Source organism: Mus caroli, chromosome 12, assembly GCF_900094665.2.
Source record: "Mus caroli chromosome 12, CAROLI_EIJ_v1.1, whole genome shotgun sequence".
Taxonomy (NCBI): Eukaryota; Metazoa; Chordata; class Mammalia; order Rodentia; family Muridae; genus Mus; species Mus caroli.
Genome location: NC_034581.1, coordinates 109144313 through 109167191, shown reverse-complemented (window position 1 = coordinate 109167191; position 22879 = coordinate 109144313). Strand labels below are relative to the sequence as shown.

Below are 22879 nucleotides of genomic sequence, written 5' to 3'. Positions count from 1 at the left end.
TGTATGGAACTTAAAAAATATCCTGAGAGAGGTAATCTAGTCACAAAAAAAGGACACATGGTGTGCGCTCATTGATAAGTGGATATTCACCCAAAAGTTCAGAATATCTTCGATACAATTCACAGACAATATGGAGCTAAGGAATAAAGACCAAAGTGTGGATGCCTCTGTGTCTTAGAAGATGGTACAGAATACTCACAGAATGAATTATGGGAACAAAATATGAGCATAGACAAAAGGAAAGGCTATCCAGAGACTGCCCTACCTGGATTTCCATCCCTTATGCCATTGTTTAACCCAGTACCTATAGCAAATTCTGGGAAGTTCTTGCTGATCAGAGCTTAATATGGCTGGCTCCTGAAATTTTCTGCCAGAATCTAAAAAATGCAGAGGCAAATGCTCACAGCCTGCCACTGGTCTGAGTGAGGGGTCCTTGACAGAGGAGTTAAAGAAGGCACTGAAGGAGCTGAGGGTGTTTGCAGCCCCAGGGAGGGAGCTACAGTGTCATCTAGCCAAAACATCCCCCTCAAGCTCCAGGGGACTGGTCTACCACCCAAATAATACACGTGGAGTGACCCATGTTTCCAGCCACATATGAGGCAGAGGAGGTCCTTGTTAAACACCAGTGGGAGGAATGGCCCTTGGACCTGATTTGGTTCAATGTGCCAATGCAGTGGCATGCCAGGGTGGGAAGGCAGGTCTGGGTGGGTGGGTGGGGCACCCTCTTAGAGGAAGGGAGTGTGGGCAATGGTATGGAGGCTTCAGAAAGGAAACCTGGAAAGTGGATAATATTTGAAATACAAATAAATAAAATATCCAAGAAAAGGAAAAGCAATTTCAAAGTTCAAAGTCTCTTCTGAGATACATCCAATTACTTACCTTTAATTTCCAAAGCAAGACTTGAAATCAGTTTGAAAAACTCTAAACTCTATACTTCCATTGCTAATGTCAAAGCAGCCTTTAGCTCTCTAAGTACTTTTTTCATCTTTGCTATCTACAACAAACTTCTTTCTCCTGGGTTGGCCACACACACACACACACACACACACACACACACACACACACACACAAACACATACATTTACAAACACAGTAATTACTGTCCAGTAAATACTGGACAGTACTGTACTTACTTACATGTACATACATAGACTTATAACATCTAGACTTGCATCTTGTATATATTTTGACTGAGTAGGAATTACTTTCTGTTGGGCAGTGGATCATAAGAAGAAGCCTCTAAGGTTTAGCTTGTCTTGAAGCCCCAGGGACACAGAATGGACAGTAGGCGCTTTATCTGTTCCTGAGACCAGACCCCTGTCATGTAACCACAGCCCACCTTAGAGAGAGTTATGAACATCAGTCACATAGGGGCAGTGTCCACAAGCCCCTCCACATGTAGACGATCTTTCCATTTTTATACCTAATAGCAAATGAGAACTGTTAGAGCTAGGTTCCACTGCCAATAGGAAAGCAGGTGACTTTGAGAGCTTTGTGATGATAATGTATTAGCAACATATATTCAGAGTCTGAAATGTCAATCATCAACCCCCATAAATGAGAGCTAATTCTCCCTGCATTTGAGCCCTGCAAGCACATTTGTTGCAAGGATATGTTACACACTGGGTAACTACAGTGTAAAAGATGGAAAATCTACCTCCAGGTGAGATCATGACTGGCAGGGGTCACAAGGGAGCCAAGAATCTCCAGCAAAGAGTTGTGGGTATGGGGTTACTCTGTATCATCTGTGGTTTTCTTTCTTAACTTATGCATACCTATTGTGATTGACATGTAATGATTCCATCCTTAAACACTGTGAAGATAGAATAGCTGGGAAAAAAGTAGGATATGAATTTGACTTGTAGAGTACTACCAACTTCTGAGTAAGAAGATGCACTTTCAAAGTCTGTTTTTCGGTGCTTCTCTGGTACATTAATTAATGCCATATTACAAATTGTAGTTTAATAAGTGTACAGTGATTTTTCTAACAAAGCTTGCCAAAATTAGCCAACATATTCATCTTGAGTGTACTCAGGGAACAGTTACTGATGGAAATGGGCAGGTGCAGGATTGGTGCCTTTCAGAGCTTTACTTCCTTTTTAGCACTGCTGATTTTATAAATGAAGAGAATCAATAACCTCACTCCTACCCAAATTTCCTTGTAAACATCTGTATAGTAGGGGTTCATGGGGATCCAGGCATTTTAATAAAGCTTTGAAGCATTTCTGCAGGGCCAAGGCCACAGGGAACACAAGATTCTGCAACAGTACAGGAAAGTACCCAGTCTTAAGTCTTAAGTGACTTCTAGGTGCTTTGCTAACTTGTTTATGTGGTCTACCAGAAGTTCCAGGCTCCTAGAATATAAGAGGTATTAATATCAGAATGCAGAGCTGCACCATTTCTGCCATTACCAAGTCGAGCAGTTCTCTGAGGGTGGAGTGAGGATTATTATAGAAGAGATGGAATAGAAAACTCTGAGTCAAGTGTTAGAAAAACGTGTGCTGTCCAGTAAATATTCTTGCAGTCCTGAATTTACTATTCATATATGTCGTATGTCATATTTAGGGTTTTACTTCTGTGAACAGAGACCATGACCAAGACAAGTTTATGAAGGACAACATTTAACTGGGGTCTGCTTAAAGGTTTTGAGATTAGGTCCAGTATCAGCAAGGCAGTAAGTATTGTATAGCAGCATTCAGGCAGGCATGGTGCAAGCAGAGCTGTGAGTTATACATCTTCATGGTGCTAGCAGAATACTGGCTTCCAAGTAGCTGAGTGTTTTATAGCCCACACCCAGAGTGACACACCTACTCCAAAAGGACCTTATCTTATAATAGTGCCACTCTCTGTTGAACATATACAAACCATAACATTCAACTCCCTGGCCCTCATAGGCTTGTTCAAACACTTGAGTCTGTAGGGGGCATACATAAACAAAGCATAATGCAAAATATATTTAATCTAACTTCCAATGTCCCCATAATATATAGCAGTCTCAATAATGTTGAAAGTCCTCTGGAAATTCCTCAAAAAATTAGACATAATACTACCTGAGGACCTAGCTATACCACTCCTGGGCATATACCCAGAACATGCTCCAACATGTAATAAGGACACATGCTCTAATATCTTCATAGAAGTCATATTCATAATAACTAGAAGCTGGAAACAATGTCCCAGATGCCCCTCAAGAGTGGAATTCATACAGAAAGTGTGGTACATTTATACAATGGATTACTACTCAGCTATTAAAAACAATGGGCTTCATGAAATTCACAGGCAAATGGGTGGAACTTGAAAATATCATCCGGAGGGAGGGAACCCATTCACAAAAGAACACACATCAGTGTGCACTCACTGTTGAGTGGTTATTAGTAAAAAAGTTCAGAATACCCAAGATAAAATTCACAGACTATTTGAAGGTAAAGAAGGAAGATTAAAGTGTGGATATTTCTGTGCATCTTAGAAGGAGGAGCAAAATACATACAGGAGGAATTATGGAAACAAAATGTGGAGCACAGACAAAAGAAAAGGCCATCCAGAGACTTCCCTACCTGGGGATCCATCCTGTATACAGTTGCCAAACCCAGACACTATTGCAGATGGTGGCAAGTTCTTGCTAATGGGAGCCTGATATGGTTATCTCCTGAAAGTTCTACCAGAACCTGAAAAATACAGAGGCAGATGCTTGAAGCCAACCACTGGTCTGATCGCAGGGTCTTTGCCATAGGAATTGAAGAAGGGACTAATGGAGCTGAGATGGTTTGCAGCTCCATGGTGGGTGCAAGAGTGTCAACTGGTCATAACTGCACCATTCCTCAAGATCCTAGGGACTGGACCACAAACCAAATAGTGAACATGGAGGGTCCCATGGCTCCAGCCACACATGAGGCAAAGGATGTCATTCTTGGACATCAGTGGGAGGAATGACCCTTGGGCTTGAAGGGGTTCGATGTTCCAATGTAGGGGAATGCTAGGGTGGGAAGGTGGGTGGGGGTAGGTGGGTAGGCAACTACCCTCTTAGAGGGAGGGGTTGGGGTGATGGGATGGGGCCTTCCAGAAGGGAGACCTGGAAAGGGAATAAACTTGGTATTCATCTGTGTCTTAGAATGGAGCTGAATGTCACAATTCCTGATATGGTGGTTTTGAAATAACAGCAACCATTTGCACCTGACATTCTCACGATTTCAATATTCTAAGACAATTTCTCTGACAGCTGCAGAACAACACTAGTAATGGTGAAGTCATGACTGTAGGATCCCAGGACATCCCAAACAAAAGTTTTTAGCACAAAGATGTCTTATTTTTCCCAGAGGGAGAGAAGTCGTGGAATAAAAGCAAAGACAGGAGATAAAGGATGAGGGAGAAGAGGAAGAGAACAAGAGAAAGGGAGGATAAGTCCTGGAGTTGGACAAAGGAAGAACTTCCTTTTGATAGGGAGAAAACAGATGCAGCACATAGGAAAATGATGATTTATGAAGGTAGAATTGGATAATCCATGTTAGTATGAGAGGTTCAATTTTAATTTAACATGTTAATTAGGATATCCAAAAGGGGTGTTTGTTGGTTTGTTTCTTTGTTTATTCATCTTTACATTACAATAACAAGTAAATCTTTTTTTGAGGAGAGTTTGTTTTAATGTATTACTTTAAATTCCAGAAATTATAAAAGGTGACATTATTATTCCCTTCCCTTCTCCTCTTTGAGGATGGTGACCCCATGGGATATCCCCAAACCCTAGCCCATCAAGTCTCTGACCTTTTAGGAGCATCCTCTCCCACTGAGGCAAGGCAAAGCAGTCCAGTTAGGGGAATATTTTCAACAAACAGGTAAAACATTTAGAGACAGAATGTACATCTGTTGTTGGGAGTCCCACATGAAGACTGGCCTACCTATCTGCTATATATTTGATCGGGGCGTTGGTCCAGCCCATGTATGCTTTTTGGTTGGTTTCTCAGTTCTGAGAGCCACTGTAATTATGGAGTGATTCTAATTTCATAACTCTAAAATTAAGACCTTTTATATGGGTGTTCCTTTTCCCATTTTTAAAGCAGAGTTTTTACTAATTATCCATTCTCATTTATACAGATCTATTTCAGAACTAAGTTCAAAAGTGTTTGACCTCAGCATCAGCCATGTCCTGAATTGATTCAACATTTCAGTTATTTATATCAACTGCCTCATTTATATGTATAATCATTGTGTAAGTCTTTCTACTTAGTCTATTAAACAATGTAGGGAGAGTGATTTACCCTCACAACACAGATGCACTTCTGCATGTATAGCCTGATGAAGAAAGACAAACAGCTGTTATCTCCTGTCATTAACATTATGGAATGGGAATAAGACGAGCTGGGTCAAATTGCCACTAAAGAGGAATATGTCTTTTTAGAGGGATATTATAGTAATACTGGCACAACTTAAAATCTCAGAAACATAAATTATTATCCCTGGGTAAACTGAGCCATTTCTCCCTTCAGCTGAGCTGGGTGAACACTGAAGTTACAGGGGTAAGTTATTTCTTAAGCCACACTATTTAACTTCAGTTGAACCATGATAATTCTTCATTCATGGTAACTTATGAGTGGCAGGGGGTGCAAGGAAGCCAAGAATCCCCAGAAAGAGATCAGCATTGTGTTCAAGGGACTCATCTCTGTGGTTTCCTTAAGTGTATTAACTGATATGGCCGTGGTGTGACTGACATGTGATACTGCAATGCTCAAACACAGTAAATATTCTTTGTTAACACTTCACAGAGTTATATTTACTTGTTTTGATATACTTTTTTATTTTTTGAAAAAATCATATAATGTATTCTAATAAGTCATTCCCTCTTCCTCAACTTATTCTAGAGCCTTCCTATGTACTAACTCCTACATACCTTTTATTTTTCTCTCTTAAAAATCAAAATATAAGAAAGAAATTTAAAAGGGTCTACAAAAACAATACTAAACTAAACAAAATAAAAACAAGGCACACATACAGACTCAAAGACACACACACACACACACACAAAGAAACAATTAAAGCAACAACTCTGTAGCCATGATACATAGACAAAAGTTAAGTGAGACAAAAAAAATTGAAGAAGGTGGTCTTAGGAAAAATATCTGAATAAATACCATTGAATACATTTATTTTTGGCTACCAACTACTAAGTATGTTTTCATAATTAATTGTGCTTAGCATCTCCTGTGAGACTTTACTGGAATATAAAGGAAAACAAAATATTCCTTTACATTTGCTTGTGAATCTCAATGTTTCTTGGTCAGAGTTGAGAGCATGAGTTCATTTCCTTCTTCCAACTTGGGAAATTTTGAGGGTTGATGTGGTTCAGGTTCTGTGTCAATAGCCAAAGTCTCTGTGAATTCATATGTGCATCAGTCCAATTTTGTCTGGACGACACTCTATTCTTGGAGTCAGCCAGCACCTCTGGTTCTTATAATATTCTCAATCTTAAAACTTTTCTTGCTAATTTTATCTCCATTTTACATTATCATGTTTGTAAATTCCTCATACTTTACTGTTCCAATTCTAGTCTCTCTACTTCTACAGTTCCATATACCAAACAAAATATTCAAATCTTAGAACACATATGAGAGAAGACATGAAGCATTTGCTTTATGGATATGGTTAATCTATTCAGTATATTTTTCCAGTTCCATGGAGACATTAATGTATTACATAACTCGTTTAACCACTGAGTATTATTTATTTTTCTATATATACCACTTTGTCATATTTTATTTATGCTTTGTTGGAACTCTGGGATGATTCTTTCCTTTATATGCTGTGAATAAATAAGTATGTTAAAGTGTCTCTATAATAAGGTGTAGAGTCCTTTGAGTACATGTTTGGGAGGGTTACTGCTGTGACACAACATAATTTTATTTATTATTTTTGGTCAAGATTCATATGAAAGTCTTCATCTCAGGTAAGTGTAGTTGAAGCCCATGTTTAGAGATATTATAGGACCCAGTAGACCTCAGTTGTATTGCTAATTGTCATGTTGTCAAGCTGCCTTTTAAATATTTATGTTTATACCCCATAGACTGCCTGAGCCTTCGTCATAGAGGCTCATATGTACAGTGCGTAAGGACTGATGCAGAAATTCGTGAGTGGTCAGAATGCTGAGAATGATTTACAAAGAACTCAGCCACAGATGATAATGATATCCATCTCTTACCCCAAAATCAAGAGCCAACATATTCCTAGAAAGAAAAAGATATAAGATACAAAGAATGGGGTTACAGGAGATCAAATTCTGTCTCCAGGAACTGAACTATTTTTAGAGCACACATGAACTCTCAGTAGCAGTATTTATCAGCACAAGACACATTTAAATCAAACCAGTGACAATTACAACATGAAAAAACTCAAAATGACTGAGCAGGTAAGGATGTCTACTGGCAAGCTGAGCAATATCAGTTAAATCCTTTAGAACTGAATTACATAAGTCATCCTCTGAGGGTAATATATCCAAATTGGTGCAGGTGTACCCTGTTATCACTACTAAGAATGAAATTACAAATAAAAAATTTAAAACGTAGATGGATAGGAACTCAGTGTTCACACCAATGTGATGGTTTTTGGCATTTGATTATTGATGGGCAAAATATAATCTCATTTTTGGAAAAGATTTCTGGAGATTCCTTCTTTACTAGTGATGATCCTATCTATGTGCATATAGGCAGTACTAACTAAACTCACTGTGTTTTTTATTTACTGAAACAGAAGAGGAAAGGGTGTTTGGAAAGAGACTTATTGGAATGTCCCAAGGGTAACCATAGGGAACTAGTGGTGGTAGATTGTGGTGAGAGTCCTTAGAGTGGTGGTAGATCATAATATATTTTCTATGTGATTTAAAAAATTTAAGAATAAAAATCCTTAAGGAATATAAAGTAACAAGTTTATACATGTATAGACTATGCATACAATTATATTTTGTACACTTTGCATATTTCTCCAGTAACCCCTTGTCACTCCAATTTTATCTTTATTCTACTAGACAATTTCAGTTATAAAATATCATGTATTTGTATACATACCTGTATACAACTATGAAATAAATATGAACTGTAAATACACACAGACATACATATGTGTGTATATATACATACACACACACACACACACACACACACACACACATTTATGATGTATATAACCATGCCTTAGTGATAAAATCCTTTGAGACACATCTATAATTTAGTTATTCATGGTAGTCCTGCAATAATCATTGATATGTAAATATTTTAAGATATTTACTTTAAGTCATTTAGTTAGTTTTGAATCATATAACCTGTTGTAATGCAAATGTTAAATGCATATATTAATTTGCAAAACACATGAAACTCAAGATGAAGGAAGACCAAAGTGTGAATACTTCATTCCTTCTTAGAATGGGGAACAAAATACCCATGGAATGAGTTACAGAGGCAAAGTTCGGAGCTGAGACAGAAGAAAGGACTGTCCCACCTGGGGATCCACCCCATATACAACCACCAAATGAAGATACTATTGCATATGCCAGCAAGAATTTGCTGAAAGTTCCCTGATATAGCTATCTCTTGTGAGGGTATGCCAGTGCCAGGCAAATACAGAAGTGAATTATCACAGTCATCTATGGGATGGAACACAGGGCCCATAAAAAAGGAGCTAGAGAAAGTACCCAAGGAGCTAAAGGGGTCTGCAACTCCATAGGAGGATGAACAATATGAACTAACCAATAACCCCCAGAATTGTGCCTCTAGTTGAGTATGTAGCAGAGGATGGCCTAGTCGGTAATCAATGGGAGGAGAAGCCCTTGGTCTTGCGAAGATCATATGACCCAGTACAGGGAATCCCAGGGCCAGGAAGCAGGAGTGGGTGAGTTGGGGAGCAGGGCATGGGGAGGGTATAGGGGACTTTCCGGATAGCATTTGAAATGTAAATGAAGAAAATATCTAATAATAAAAATTAAAAAAAAGAAGAATCTAAATTCTCAAAAGTTTGTCATTCTTGGGATTATCCACTAACATTATCATCATCATCATCATCATCATCATCATCATCATAATCATCATCATAATCGTCATCACCACAAAGCACCAAGTGTAAATTAATGTCCTAAAATTGTCCCAAAGTGGAGCAAAAGACTTAGGTCAAAAATATTTTGTATGTATTTCCTCAGAGAATATTAGGACTTGGACCTCAGTATCCTGCTGCCTGCTCCATGTACATTTTCAGTCCTATCCCTACAGTACTTCTCTAGCTGGACAAGGTACTTATCTAAGAAGCCCCCACTCATAAATATGCAAATTACTTGAGTCTGTGTCCACACCCTAAAAACATCCTACGATCAGTGTCCTCTCCACAGTCCCTGAACACACTGATTCTAGCCATGGAATGGAGTTGGGTCTTTCTCTTCCTCCTGTCAGTAACTGCAGGTAAGGGGCTAACCATTTCCAAATCTGAAGTGGAGACAGGGCCTGAGGTAACAATGACATCCACTCTACATTATTCTTCATAGGTGTCCAATCCCAGATTCAACTGCAGCAGTCTGGGGCTGAGCTGGTGAGGCCTGGGGCTTCAGTGAAGCTGTCCTGCATGGCTTCTGGATACACATTTACTGACTATGGAATGGACTGGGTGAAGCAGACACCTGTGCATGGCCTGGAATGGATTGGAGCTATTGATCCTGGAACTGGTGGTACTGCCTACAATCAGAAGTTCAAGGGCAAGGCCACACTGACTGCAGACAAATCCTCCAGCACAGCCTACATGGAGCTCAGCAGCCTGACATCTGAGGATTCTGCCGTGTATTACTGTACAAGACACAGTGTTGAAACCACATCCTGACTGTGTCAGAAACCCTGAAAGTTCAGGAAACAGTTCTGGGACTGAGATGACAGAAAGAATAATCTTTAGATTTGCCCAGAAATAGTCCTTTTTGAATGTTCTTTTATGGCCTCCACCTCACAGTCCTATAGTACCTTTGTCATCTTTGTAAAAGGACATCTGTGAATAAAGTGATGCTGATTTAGGATACAACTACAGTTCACCATAGATTGTCAGTCTCTTTACCAGTGACCACCTCCACTGAGAGGTTTCTTAGTCAGTAAAATAATAACAAGGGAAAGGAGTGATGACACATGATAAAATGTTCCTTGATCCTGAGAGTCCAGAAGTTTAATATGAATTGTTGGGAATAATGCAGAATATGTGTTTGTCTTATGAAATTCAAATCACCAACATTTAGGCCAAGAAACATCCCTTCATAGGCTTAAGTAATAAGTGACCTCATTTGTGTTTTTATCTTTTACTCTGTGTTCCAGCAGAAGAACTTTTCTCTTAAAAGAGAAATATTTATATCAGAATGCACAGGTATGTAAGTATAACACTTTGTGGTTAGTCAAAATATTATTAAGGCACTTTTCATAGAACTCCTGTTCAACCACAATGTACATACCTGTTAGTTGAGGTAGGTTCTGAGATTATAGATGTTTTTGATCCCCTATTTCCTTTCTTCTTAATCTCAGTAATCATCACTAGTGTTTCTACCCTATTTAGAACATGACCCTACACTGATACAATATCAACTCTCATAGTCCATTGCACACCCACTGATCAGCTTTGTTGTATAGATTATTTGTGAAGCTGTGTCTCTGCATCCACATGGGTTTCTTGTGCTTTATTTTTGGTGAATTTTCTTCTGTTTATTTGTTTTGTCCTATTCCCATTAATTTGCCTCTCCTTCATTTCACTTTTCTTTTCTTTTTTGTGTTTAGGTTCTGTTTGTTTTCTAATTAGATAAATAAACAAAATCAAGCTGGGAGAAGATTAGGAAGGTGTTGAGGAAAGGAAATCAGAATTCAGAATATATTGCAGTGTTGGGCAGTGGTTGCACGCCTTTAATCCCAGCATTTGGAAAGCAGAGTCAGGCGGATTTCTGAATTCAAGTCAAGCCTGGTCTACAAAGTAAGTTCCAGGACAGCCAGGCCTACACAGGAAAACCCTGTCTCTGGAAAATACAAACAAAAAAACAAAAAAACAAAAAAAACAAATCAAAACAAAAAAACAAATCAAAACAAAAAACCCAGAATATATTGCTGGAAGAAAAAATGTATTTTCAATAAAAAACAGAAGAAAATCTTTCAAAAAAACTAAAAAATAAATAATCTTGATAATAATTTTGTTGTGTAAATATCCCATATAGACAAGTGCCTATTTTTTTTTAGGTCTCATGACTTTGTTTAATATTTTCAAAGTAAATCAGATGCCAAGTCTGAAAGGAAGTAAGGATAAAGCAAATGTGAAGTATGTGTTAAATGCACAATTGTCCCCCCTCTCTGTACTTTTAGTAATGAACGTTTCCATTATTAATCTCTAACTGCACAGAAGAGTTTCTACTAGGATATTCTTTTTATTTCTTGAGGGTGACCCTGCAGGTGTCCTAGTAGGAAACAGAGCATGGGAAGAGATGAAAATTTGAACATTGTAAAAATCCACTTTGTCAACCTGGATCAGACTTTGGGAAGTCTAAGCACAGCTTACTGTAAGTATATTTCAACACAATAGAAGACGAAAAATGGTCTCCAGTCAATATTAATGGCCATAATCATTCCAAATCTTATTGCACAATAAAGCTTAAGGTTTGGTTACATAAACTCTGTTTTAGAAAGTTCTTTGAAGCATGAAGTTGGGTTCTTTTGCTAAAGTCCAGAATCTAGTGTGCTCTCTGACCAACAGAATACAGATCAGAAGTCTTTAAATATATGTAACTCATTCCCTAAGAATTGCTAATATTCTAATGATGGAAGAGTCTGTGATAATTGCTCTGGGTAATTAGGGACTGTTCTATGATTAATGTTTCATAGATTTTCCTTAAATTTATTTTTTTATAAAAAAATTGTATCAGAAGATCCATAAGTGCTTATGATAATCTGAACATAAAATTACACCATCAACATATGATATTTCAAAACACAACAAAATAATTATATTAAAATAAAGCAAAACCTATCATGTTGAAATTGGACATAGAAACCAAACAAGAGGAAAAATGTCCAAGATCAGCCAGAGGAGTCAGGAACCCTCTAAATTTCACAGTAATGGTAAGGAATCATAAAAAATCCTAAGCTAATCATATATATATATATATAATATATATATATTATATATATTATATATATATATTTTATATATATATAAATATATATATATATTTATATATATATTATAATATATAATATATATATAAATTATATATATATATATAATTTAAATGTATATATATTATATATATGTATAACTTTCTTGGCTTCTACAAATTAAGCACACTATTAAAATATTCAAATAAACAAAATATAAGAGACAAAATATGAAGCATTTTTAATATGGACTCAGGTGACCCAATACAGCATCTTTTTCCAGGTCCATTCAGTACTTTTAGATTTCATAATTTATACTTTACTATGACTAATATTCCATTGTCTATACATCCCACATTGTCAACATCTACTTGTCTTTTGTTACAAATCTAGGTGAATTCCTTTTCCCAGCTGGTATGAATGGAGCAGCATTAAATAAATGCATGTAAGTATCTCTGTAGTAATATATAGAATCATTTGAATACATCTTTGGGAAGTATATACCTGGGACACTGCACCATATTGTTTACTATTCTTGGTGTCATTTTCAAACTGATTTCCAAAATCATTACAACAGTGTATACTCGTATCAAAAGCAATCAAGTATTGCATTTTTCCATACCCATGTTCCCATTTGTTATCATTTATATTCCTGCTTATAATCATCTCAACAAAGTCAAATTGGAACATTACTTTTCTAGGCTTTTTGATTAAATTTTTCATTCATTATTTAATTTATTCACTTTACATCGTTCTGGTCCCCCCTCAAATATCATCTCCCCTGTTCCCTTCTTCTTTGAGAGGTAGAACCCTCCAGCCCTGGGTATAGGCACATCAAATCTCTGCACTACTAAGCACATTCTCTCCCAATCCATCCAGACAACGCAGAGAAGTTAGGGGAACAGGTTCTACAGGAAGGCAACAGAGTTAGGAAGAGACCACATTCTAGTTTTGGGAGGATCTGCAGAAAGACTGTGTTGCAAATCTGTTACATATGTTTGTGGCTCCTAGTTCCAGACTGTATGCTCTTTGATTGGTGGTTTTCCCTCTGAGAATCCCCAAGTGTACAGGTTAGTTGACTCTGAGAGTTTTCTCTCGAGTTCCAACCCCCTCCATATCCATCAATCTTTCTCCCAATTCTTCTGTAAGTCTCTCATAGTTCTGTCAAATGTTTGTCTGACAAATTTTGAGTTTCACATTTTGTGGGTGGGTTGGTGTCTCTATACTCAACTGTTTTTTTTTTGTTGTTGTTGTTTTTGTTTTTTGTTTTTGTTTTGTTTTTTTTTTTTTGTCTGAATACAGGAGTTGGCCTCTTCAGGATCCATATACCCAAAATAGTGTGTCCCTGATAAAGTCACCCCCATACAGGGGACCATACATTTTCCTGCTACATCTCTGCCCACATTCATTGGGTATGAGGTTCCTGAATCATACAGAACTGCAGGTATGTAAACAGATACCCCAATGTTATACATAAGAGTCCTCATAACAGGACCATTGAGGTTCATCTTCCTCCCAATACCAACTACAACAAGAACATCCAGGGAAACATGGCACCTCCAAAGAATAGCTACCCAACTACAGCATGCATTGGTTATCCTAAAACAATCAAAACACAAGAAAATTACCTTAAATACAGTCTTATAAAGATGATGGAAGCCTTTAAATAGGAAATGGATAAATCCCTTAAGAAATGCAGAAGAATACAATTGAACAGATAGAGGCATTTAGGTGGAAATAAATAAATCCCTAAAAGACATGCAAGAAAAGACAGCTAAATAGGTGAAGGTAATAAATAAAATGGTATCAGACCTAAAAATTGAAATAAAAGAAAATACAAACTGATGTTTTCCTGAAGATGGAAAACCTAGTTTAGAGAACAGGAACACAAGATGCAAAGATGATACTTTCTAGTTCCATTCACTTACATGCAAAATTCATTATGTTCTTGCTTTTAATAGCTAAGCAGAACTACATTGTGTAAGTGAACCACATTTTTTTAATCCATTCTCTGGATGAGGGGTGACTAAGTTTTTCCAGATTCTGTATCTATGACCATCTTAGAATACACATCCTTGTGTAAGTTGGAAGTTTTGGGATATATGTCCAGCATTTTTATAGCTGGCTCTTCAGGTAGAACTATTTTTAATTTCCTGAGAAATCCCAAGATTGATTTCCAGAGTGGCTGTAAAATTTTCATTCCCACCATCAGTGGAGGTTTTTTTTTAATTTTGTCAGCATGTGCTGTCTCTTCAGTTTTTTATCTTAGCCATTTTATTCTGAATTTCACTCTTAGCTAGGGACTTGGTATAGGACATAGAGAAAGCAAACTTCTACTGTCCAGCATAATCTACCTGACGCCATTTTTGGTGGAGAACAGTATCATGCAGTTCAGAAGAAGTTCAAAGACATTAATGATATTATACCATGCCTAACCTTGCAGTCTACATTATGAGCCTTAAGGTAAAATGTACTGATTAGTGAATGACTGTTATATGGTGAGCAGCTGCTTTCTAATTCGGTTTGTAGACTATTGCATTGGAACCTCCTACCAAGTAAACATTCTCAAGCCCTGTGTACAGTTATTGTGTAAGCCTTTTCACTGTGTCTATTATACAATGCAGGGTGAATGATTCATACTCTTGAACACAGGTTCTCTGCCCCAGATGTAGCCTGATGAAGACAGGAAAAAGTTGTTATCTCCTGTCACTACCTATTTAGAAATGCAAACTGCAATAGCTGGATCCAACTGCCACCAAGGAGAAGCCTAGCTGTGAGAGGTACATTACAGTAACATTGGTACAACTTAAAATTTCTGATGCATAAGTCATTATCCCCATGTAAACTCCATCCATTTTTTCCTTCAGCTAAGTCCCATGAACACTGAAGTTAAAGGGAGAAAATATTTCTGAAGCCAGACTTCAGTGCAACTTCAATATAAGCCATGACAAACTTACCTGCATGGAAGCTCATGGACGGCATGTGTCACAATGAGGCAAACAATCTCCATAGAGATATGAGGAGGTGTGTGCAGGGGACTCTGTGTCCTCTGTGGTTTACTTTCTTAAGTGTATTAACTGATCTGGCCAGCTGTGATTGACATGCGATGTCTCCATGCACAAAGAGTGTAAATACTGTTTTTATAACATTTCACAGATATCTATTTACTTGTTTCTGTGTGCTCTTTATATCTTTTAAATAAAAGTCATGCAATATATTCTAATAACTGATTTCCCAACCAACAACATTTTCCAGATGCTTCCCACCTTCAAAATCACCCAACTCCACACCTTTGTTCTTGCTGAAAAGTGGAAAAAAGGGGAAAAATAAATAAAAAACCAAAAAAGAAAGAAATTTGAAGGGGAATTACAAGTGAATAAATAAACAAACGAAAAACAGTATACACACACATACAAACACACAGACACATAGACACCCACACACACACATACACATAGAGAGACACACATGAAAACCATGTAACTGGACCTCTATAGCCCTAATATATAAGCAAAAGTTCAATAAGACAAAGAGACCTTATCAAGGTGATAATGGAATAAATATATGCAGAAATAACATTGACTTCACATTTTTGTTGGCTATCAGCTGGTAGGCATGTCTTCCATGATTAATTCTGTTTAATATCTCCTAAGAGGCTCCACTGAAGAAAACAAATTATGGAGTTATTCTCAGTGGCAGATCTCTAGGATTCAGATCTTTCACCTCGTTGGTCTTTTTCATTTTCTCTAGTCAGAATTTTCACTAATTATGCATTCTTGTAACTGCAGGCCTATTTCAGCACTAAGAACAAAACTGTTTCAGCTTCTAAGAGTCAGGTGCTGCAGCATTTCAGTTATTTATGTCAACATAATTAGTACTGTGTACAGTAATCAATTGTGTAAGTCTTTTTACTTTGTCTAATATGCAATATAAGGTGAGTGATTTATCCTGTGAACACAAGTGCGCTGCCCCTGCTGTTGCCAGATGAAGACAGGAAAGAAGATGTTATCTACTGTCATTTCCTTTTTATAAATGGGAACTGCAAGAGCTGGATCCAGCTGCCACCAAAGCAGAAGCTAGCTTTGAGAGGGACATCACAATAATTCTGGCATAACTTAAAGACTCTGAGGCATATGTCATTATTCCCATGTAAAGTAGATCCATTTCTCACTTCATCTGATCTCTGTGAACACTGAAATTACTTGAGTGAATTATTTCTGTAAACAGACTGTTCAATTTCACTGTAAGATATGGAAAACCTAACTCCATGGGAGCTCATGACCAGCAGGGGGCACAATGAGACCAATAATCCCCATAGAGAGATGAGGAGGGTATGAAAGGGACTCTTCATCCTCTTTGGTTTTTTATTCTTATGTGTATTAACTGATCTGGCATGCTGTGATTAACAGTGATATCTCCATACTCAAAGCATGTAAAGATTCTTTCCTATAGAGTTAACAGATTTTATGTTGATATTTTTAATCTGTTTTTTATAATTTTTGAATAAATGTGATACAATGTATTCTAATAACTGACTTCCCCACTCCCACCTATTTGCGGATCCTTCCTACCCTGAATTCAGACAAATACACATCTTTTTTTTTTTCTTTCTAAAAATAAGCAAAGAAAGAATGAAACTTAACATAAAAATAAAAAACAAAAAACATACAAACACATAAAATCAAACACACAAATCTACAGACAAAGCGAGCGAGCAAGAGAGAGAGAGAGAGAGAGAGAGAGAGAGAGAGAGAGAGAGAGAGAGAATCACAACTCTGTAGCCATGATATATGGGCAAACCATAAATGAGACAAAAGGAGTTGAACAAGGCAATATTAGGAAGAATGTATGCAAAAATCCCATTGAGTTCATTTTTTGTCTATCAACTGCTAAGCATATCTTCATGATTAACTGTGCTTAACATCCCCTGTGAGACTCCACTGGAGAAAACTAATTATTTATTTACACGTGATTGTCAATCACAGTGTTTTTTTAGGGCATAGGTCCTGTGTCCATTTCCTTCTTCTAACTTGGGAATTTTATCTGGGTTGAAATGGTTCTGGCTCTGTGCCTGCACCTAGAGTCTCTGTGAATTAATATGTGTATCAGTCCAATTGTGTCTTGAAGATGCTCTTTCCTTGGAGTCATGCAACTGCTCTGGCCCTTGTAAATCTGCTCAATTTTAAAATAGTTTACTCTCTATTATAAACTCTATTTTACTATATCACATTTGTAAATCCCTCATACTGTAACGGCCCCATTCTATGCGTTCAGGTTCTACAATTCAATACACTAAACAAAATACTCAAATCTTGGAACATGTATGAATGAGTACATGGAGTACCTGCCTAATGGACATGGATGACCTATTCAGTGTATATTTTCCAGTTATATATGATATTTATAGTTCAGATAGATCTTGTTTTATCACTGAGTAATATATATATATAAACTATGACTTTTTTATTTGTGCTTTTTTGGAAATTTGGGACGATTTCTTCCTCTATATGATGTGAAAAGACCATGAGTAACATACTATGAATAAACATGAACGTATGAGCATCTCTACAATAAGATGTAGAGTCATTTGAGTAGATGTGTAAGAGGGTTACTGATGGGTAACAGCATAATTTTATTTATTATTTTTGGGCAATTTTCATAGGAAATTCTTCATTCCAGGTAAGTGTGGTTTTTAAAGCTCATTTTTAAAGATGATATAGGCCCTAGTAAACCTTAGGTGAAATGCTAATAATCAGGTTGTCAAATTGCCTTATAAATATTTGTGCTTATTCCCAGTAGATTTCTGAGCTTTGATCCCAGAGGCTCATATGTGCTGTGCGTAAAGATTGATGCAGACATTCATGAGTGGTCAGAGTGCTGAGAATGACTGACAGAATACTCATCCACAGAGGAGTTATTTAACCAACCTCTCATCCAAAATCAAGGACCATCATAAAACAGGGAGAAGAAAGGATGTAAGAAACAGAGAATGGGGTCAAAGGACATAAAATATATATCGAGTGATTTAACTGTTCTTAGTGTACATATAAACTCTCAGTAGCTATACTTACCAGGACATGACACATACATAAATCAAACCAGTGAACATGACCACATGAGAGACTTCATAATGCCGGAACAGGTAAAGCTGTCTACTGGCAAGCTTAGCAATATCAGGTAAATGTCATAGAATTGAATGACAGAAGTCATCCTCTGAGGTTAATATGATAATTTTAAAAAATAAACACAGATTGGGATGAATAATTGAGGGCCCACACCAGGCTGAAAGTCTTTTGTAATTTGATGACTTATGAACAAAACATATTCATCTTTTTTGGGGAAGCTTTCTTGAGGTTCACTCTTTACTAGTGATGACTATATTTATGTGTATATAGCTAGTACTAATTAATCTCTCTGCATTATTAGTTAATGAAACAGAGGATGTAGGATGTTGGGGGAAAAAGTTATTGGAATCTTCCAAGGGGAACCATAGGAACCTAGTAGTGTTAGATAGTGAAGAGAGTCCTGAGAGTGGTGGTAGATTATAGCATATTCCATATATGAAAATCTTTGTGAAATATTGAAATAACAGCTTTACTTATGTACAGATTTTTCATATGTGTATTTTGTACACTGTGCATATTTTTCTATCACCTCTTGTCCATCCTATATTTCCTTTATTCCATTTATTACTAGAGAATTTCACTGATACAATATCATGTATGTGCACAAATAGTAGTATATGATTATGAAATATGTAAGAGCTGCTATGAGAGACTCATTTAATATCTGTGATTTTGAGATTCTCTTCATTAATACAGTTATCTCTATATTCATTTTTCTAAAATCAGTGCAAATTTATTATTTATTTCTGGTCAAGAAATGTGTGTGTGTAATTTATTATATATATATTATCCATACCTTGTTGATAAAGTCATTTTTACATACATATAGATTATTCCTATAATTTATTGATGATTCTCCTGAAATAAACATTGATAGGTAAACTCTTTTGAAGTAATACATTTACTTTTAGTCATTTTATTCAGTTTTGAAGCATATAACAGGTTAGAAAGGTAAATATTAATTGAGTATATGAGAGATAAGACTCTAAGACTCTAAAACTATAAAAGTTAGCTGTTATTTTTTGAGTTTTCCATTATTATCATCATCCATATCATCATCATCATCACTTCTTCTTCTTCTTCTTCTTCTTCTTCTTCTTCTTCTTCTTCTTCTTCTTCTTCTTCTTCTTCTTCTTCTTCTTCTTCTCAAAGCTTTATCTGTAAATCAACATGCTAACATATTCCAGAATAGAGCAACAGACTTAGGCCAAATATCAACTGAGAGATTTGTCCCTCTAGTTACAACCATATCAGCAGTCCAGGGCTCATAGAAAGTGTATTGTATGCATTTCCTGAGAGAGGAATTGAATTTAGACTTGAGCTTCCTGATGCCTGACCCACGTGCCTTTTCAGTCCAATGGACCATGTGTCTTTTCAGTCTTTCCTCTCCAGTTCTTCTCCAGCTGGACTAGGTTCTTATGTAAGAAGTCCCCTGTTCATCATTATGCAAATTACCTGTGTCTATAGTGATTAAAACAGGGATGTCCACACCCTGAAATCAACCCACAATAAGTTTCCTCTCCACAGTCCCTGAACACACTGACTCTAAACATGGAATGGAGCTGGATCTTTCTCTTCCTCCTGTCAGGAACTGCAGGTAAGGGGCTCACCAGTTCACAATCTGAAGTGGAGACAGGGCCTGAGGTGACAACGACATCTACTCTGACTTTCTCTCCACAGGTGTCCACTCCCAGGTCCAGCTACAACAATCTGGACCTGAGCTTGTAAAGCCTGGGGCTTCAGTGAAGATGTCCTGCAAGGCTTCTGGATACACCTTCACTGACTATGCTACGCACTGGGTGAAGCAGAAGCCTGGGCAGGGCCTTGAGTGGATTGGATATATTATTCCTTACAATGATGGTACAAAGTACAATGAGAAGTTCAAAGGCAAGGCCACACTGACTTCAGACAAATCCTCCAGCACTGCCTACATGCAGCTCAGCAGCCTGACATCTCAGGACTCTGCGGTCTATTACTGTGCAAGACACAGTGTTGTAACCACATCCCGAATGTGTCAGAAACCCCCAACGTGTAGGAACCTGCCCTGGGACTTAGATAACAGAAAGCCTGACTTTTAGACTTGCTCAGAAATAGAAATTTTGAGTGTCCATTTATTGCCTTCTCTTCAAAATCCTATAGTGCCTTTGAAATCTTTGTAAAAGGACTTCTATGAATAAAGTGATGCTGATTTAGGATAAACCCACAATTCACTGTACCTTGTCATTCTCTTCACCAGTGATCACCTCCCTTGGCATGTTTCTTATTCAATAAAACTAAAAAAAAATCACATATGGTGATCCATAATAAAACAACACTAGATCCTAAGAGACCAGAACGTTTCTTAATTGTTGGGAATAATGTATAATATGAATTTGATCTATAAACTCCAAACCAGCAACATCTGGAAAAACAAACACTCCTTCACAGCCTTAAGAAATAAGTGATCTTGGGAATGCTGTTAAATCTGGCTGTGTTTTCCAACAGAATTTCCAGTCTCATGGGATGTAAGAAATATTTGTCTCAGAATGCAAAGTCATGTGAATATAATTCCTGTAATTTGATAAAAATATTATTAAAACATTTTTTATGAAATTCACTCACCAACACAATGTATGTGCTTGTTAAATTATGTAGGTTCTGATATTATACGTAAGTGTTTGATTCCATAATTACTTCCCCCGGTAATCAACCCTACAGTACCTACCCCTTTTTTTTTAAATTTTAGGTTTATTTATTTATTTTTATTTTTGCCATGCATCTTTTTTCTTTGTGTTTCTTTTTCATTATGTTTATGTTCTGTTTGTTTTTTAATTTGATATAGAAACACAATCAAAATCTGGGAGAAGATTAGGGAGGTGTTGAGAAAAGGAAATCAGAATTCAGAATATATTTAAGGAATAAATGTATTTTCAGTAAAAAATAGAAAAAAGAACTCTAAAAGATCAATAAATAAATAATTCTGATAATGTATTTGTTTTGTAAGTAACCCATATGCACAAATGTCCATTTTTAGGTCTCATTTCCTTTTAAATTGTTCAAAGTAAATAAAAATCAAGGTCTAAAAACATGTGAGAATAAAGCATATGTAATATGCATAATAATAAGGTGTATTGAAATATACACAAATAAATAAAATATCTTGATTTTAATTCTCTCTCTCTCTCTCTCTCTCTCTCTCTCTCTCTCTCTCTCTCTGTGTGTGTGTATGTGAGGGTGTGTGTGTGTGAGGGTGTGTGTGTATGATTGTATTTTTACTAAAGAAACATTTCCATTATTAATCTCTAAGTTCACACAACAGTTTCTACTAGGATATCTTTTATTTCTTGAGGGTGTCTCTGTAGGAGCATGGAAAGAGATGTGATGAAAAGAGATGTGAACGTTAACATGGTACAAATTGACTTTGTCAACTTGGATAAGACTCTGGGGAATCTAAGGATAAGGAGTTTATTATAGGTACATTTCAACACAATATAAACTGAAAAAGGATATCCAGACAAAAATCATTTTTATAATCATTTCAAATTCCTTTGCAAAATAAACCTTAAAGTGTGGCTATATAGACCCTATTTTATGCATTTCTTGTAACCATGAGGTTGGGTTCTTTTACCAAAGTACAGTGCCTAGTGTGCTCTCAGACCAACAGCATACAGATTAGGAGGCCATAAATATATGTGATACCTCCCCTAACGATGGTTAATAGGCTAATTATGAAAGAGTCTGCAATAATCATTCTGGGTAATTCTGCGTTCTGTCCCTAGAGATAGCAAAAGGATGAACAAGTTGTTAAGAACCTCCACTCTCAGCTTTCTGGATGGAGTTAAAGTATTTGATTTTATCTCCTTCCTTGATGAGATATTCCTGTGTGATTACAGTTTCAGGTTCTCTCAGTGCTTCTCTGTGAGTACAAGGACATTATGCCCTCTAGAGTCTTTTTGTCAACATTATTGATAATAATGACAAATATTTGTTTTCCTGTGTCAGTGAAATAAAAACATCAAATAAAGTAGTAGTGTAGAACGTGAGGGATGGTACATAGAGCTGTGTTCCTTGACTCTACGAAGTATACATATTTCTCAGTTACCATTTTGAGAGCTAAGAAACCATCTCTTATGCTATTTAGTCCTTGTCTTTAAAGACACTAAACCTGAAGCAGATTGCTTGTGTTAGTTCCTAAAGTCTATGTCATTCTCCTGGAAATGCTATAGAAACATAAATGATAAAATTTGAAGGTTCTTTAAATCATCATGAAGATCAGTTATCTTGTAGTTGAATAAGACCCTCAGCTGGAAAGTTAGAACTTTCTTTTAATTATAACCAAGCAAGTGAAAGACCTGGATGATAAAAAACTTGAAGTCTTTAAAACAAAAACTTAAGATATCAAAAGATAGAAATATCTGCCATGCTCCTGGGTTGATAGAAGTCACATAGTAAAAATGGACATTCTCTCAAAAGCAAACTACAGAGTCATTATAACATACATTAAAATTTCTATATAGGCTTACGTGAGCAAAAGTAGTTCTGGTCGTTGTCTATCGTCTCGCTAAAGCCGTTTGAGGGAAGAAGAAGGAAAATTCTCCGGTCTCGTTGGAGTCCTGCAAACATTTTTAAAGTATTTCTGTCGAC

At 36.7% G+C, this 22879-nt stretch overlaps 2 gene segments (V, D, J or C); both read left to right on the top strand.

Annotated features, from left to right (window-relative positions):
* The first annotated feature begins 9382 nt into the window (after positions 1–9382).
* On the top strand, positions 9383–9840 carry LOC110306636. The segment is given in 2 exon segments: positions 9383–9428; positions 9512–9840. Coding segments are annotated over 2 exon segments (375 nt in total).
* Positions 9841–19774: 9934 nt separating this feature from the next.
* On the top strand, positions 19775–20334 carry LOC110306635. The segment is given in 2 exon segments: positions 19775–19853; positions 19937–20334. Coding segments are annotated over 2 exon segments (444 nt in total).
* The last annotated feature ends 2545 nt before the right edge of the window (positions 20335–22879 follow it).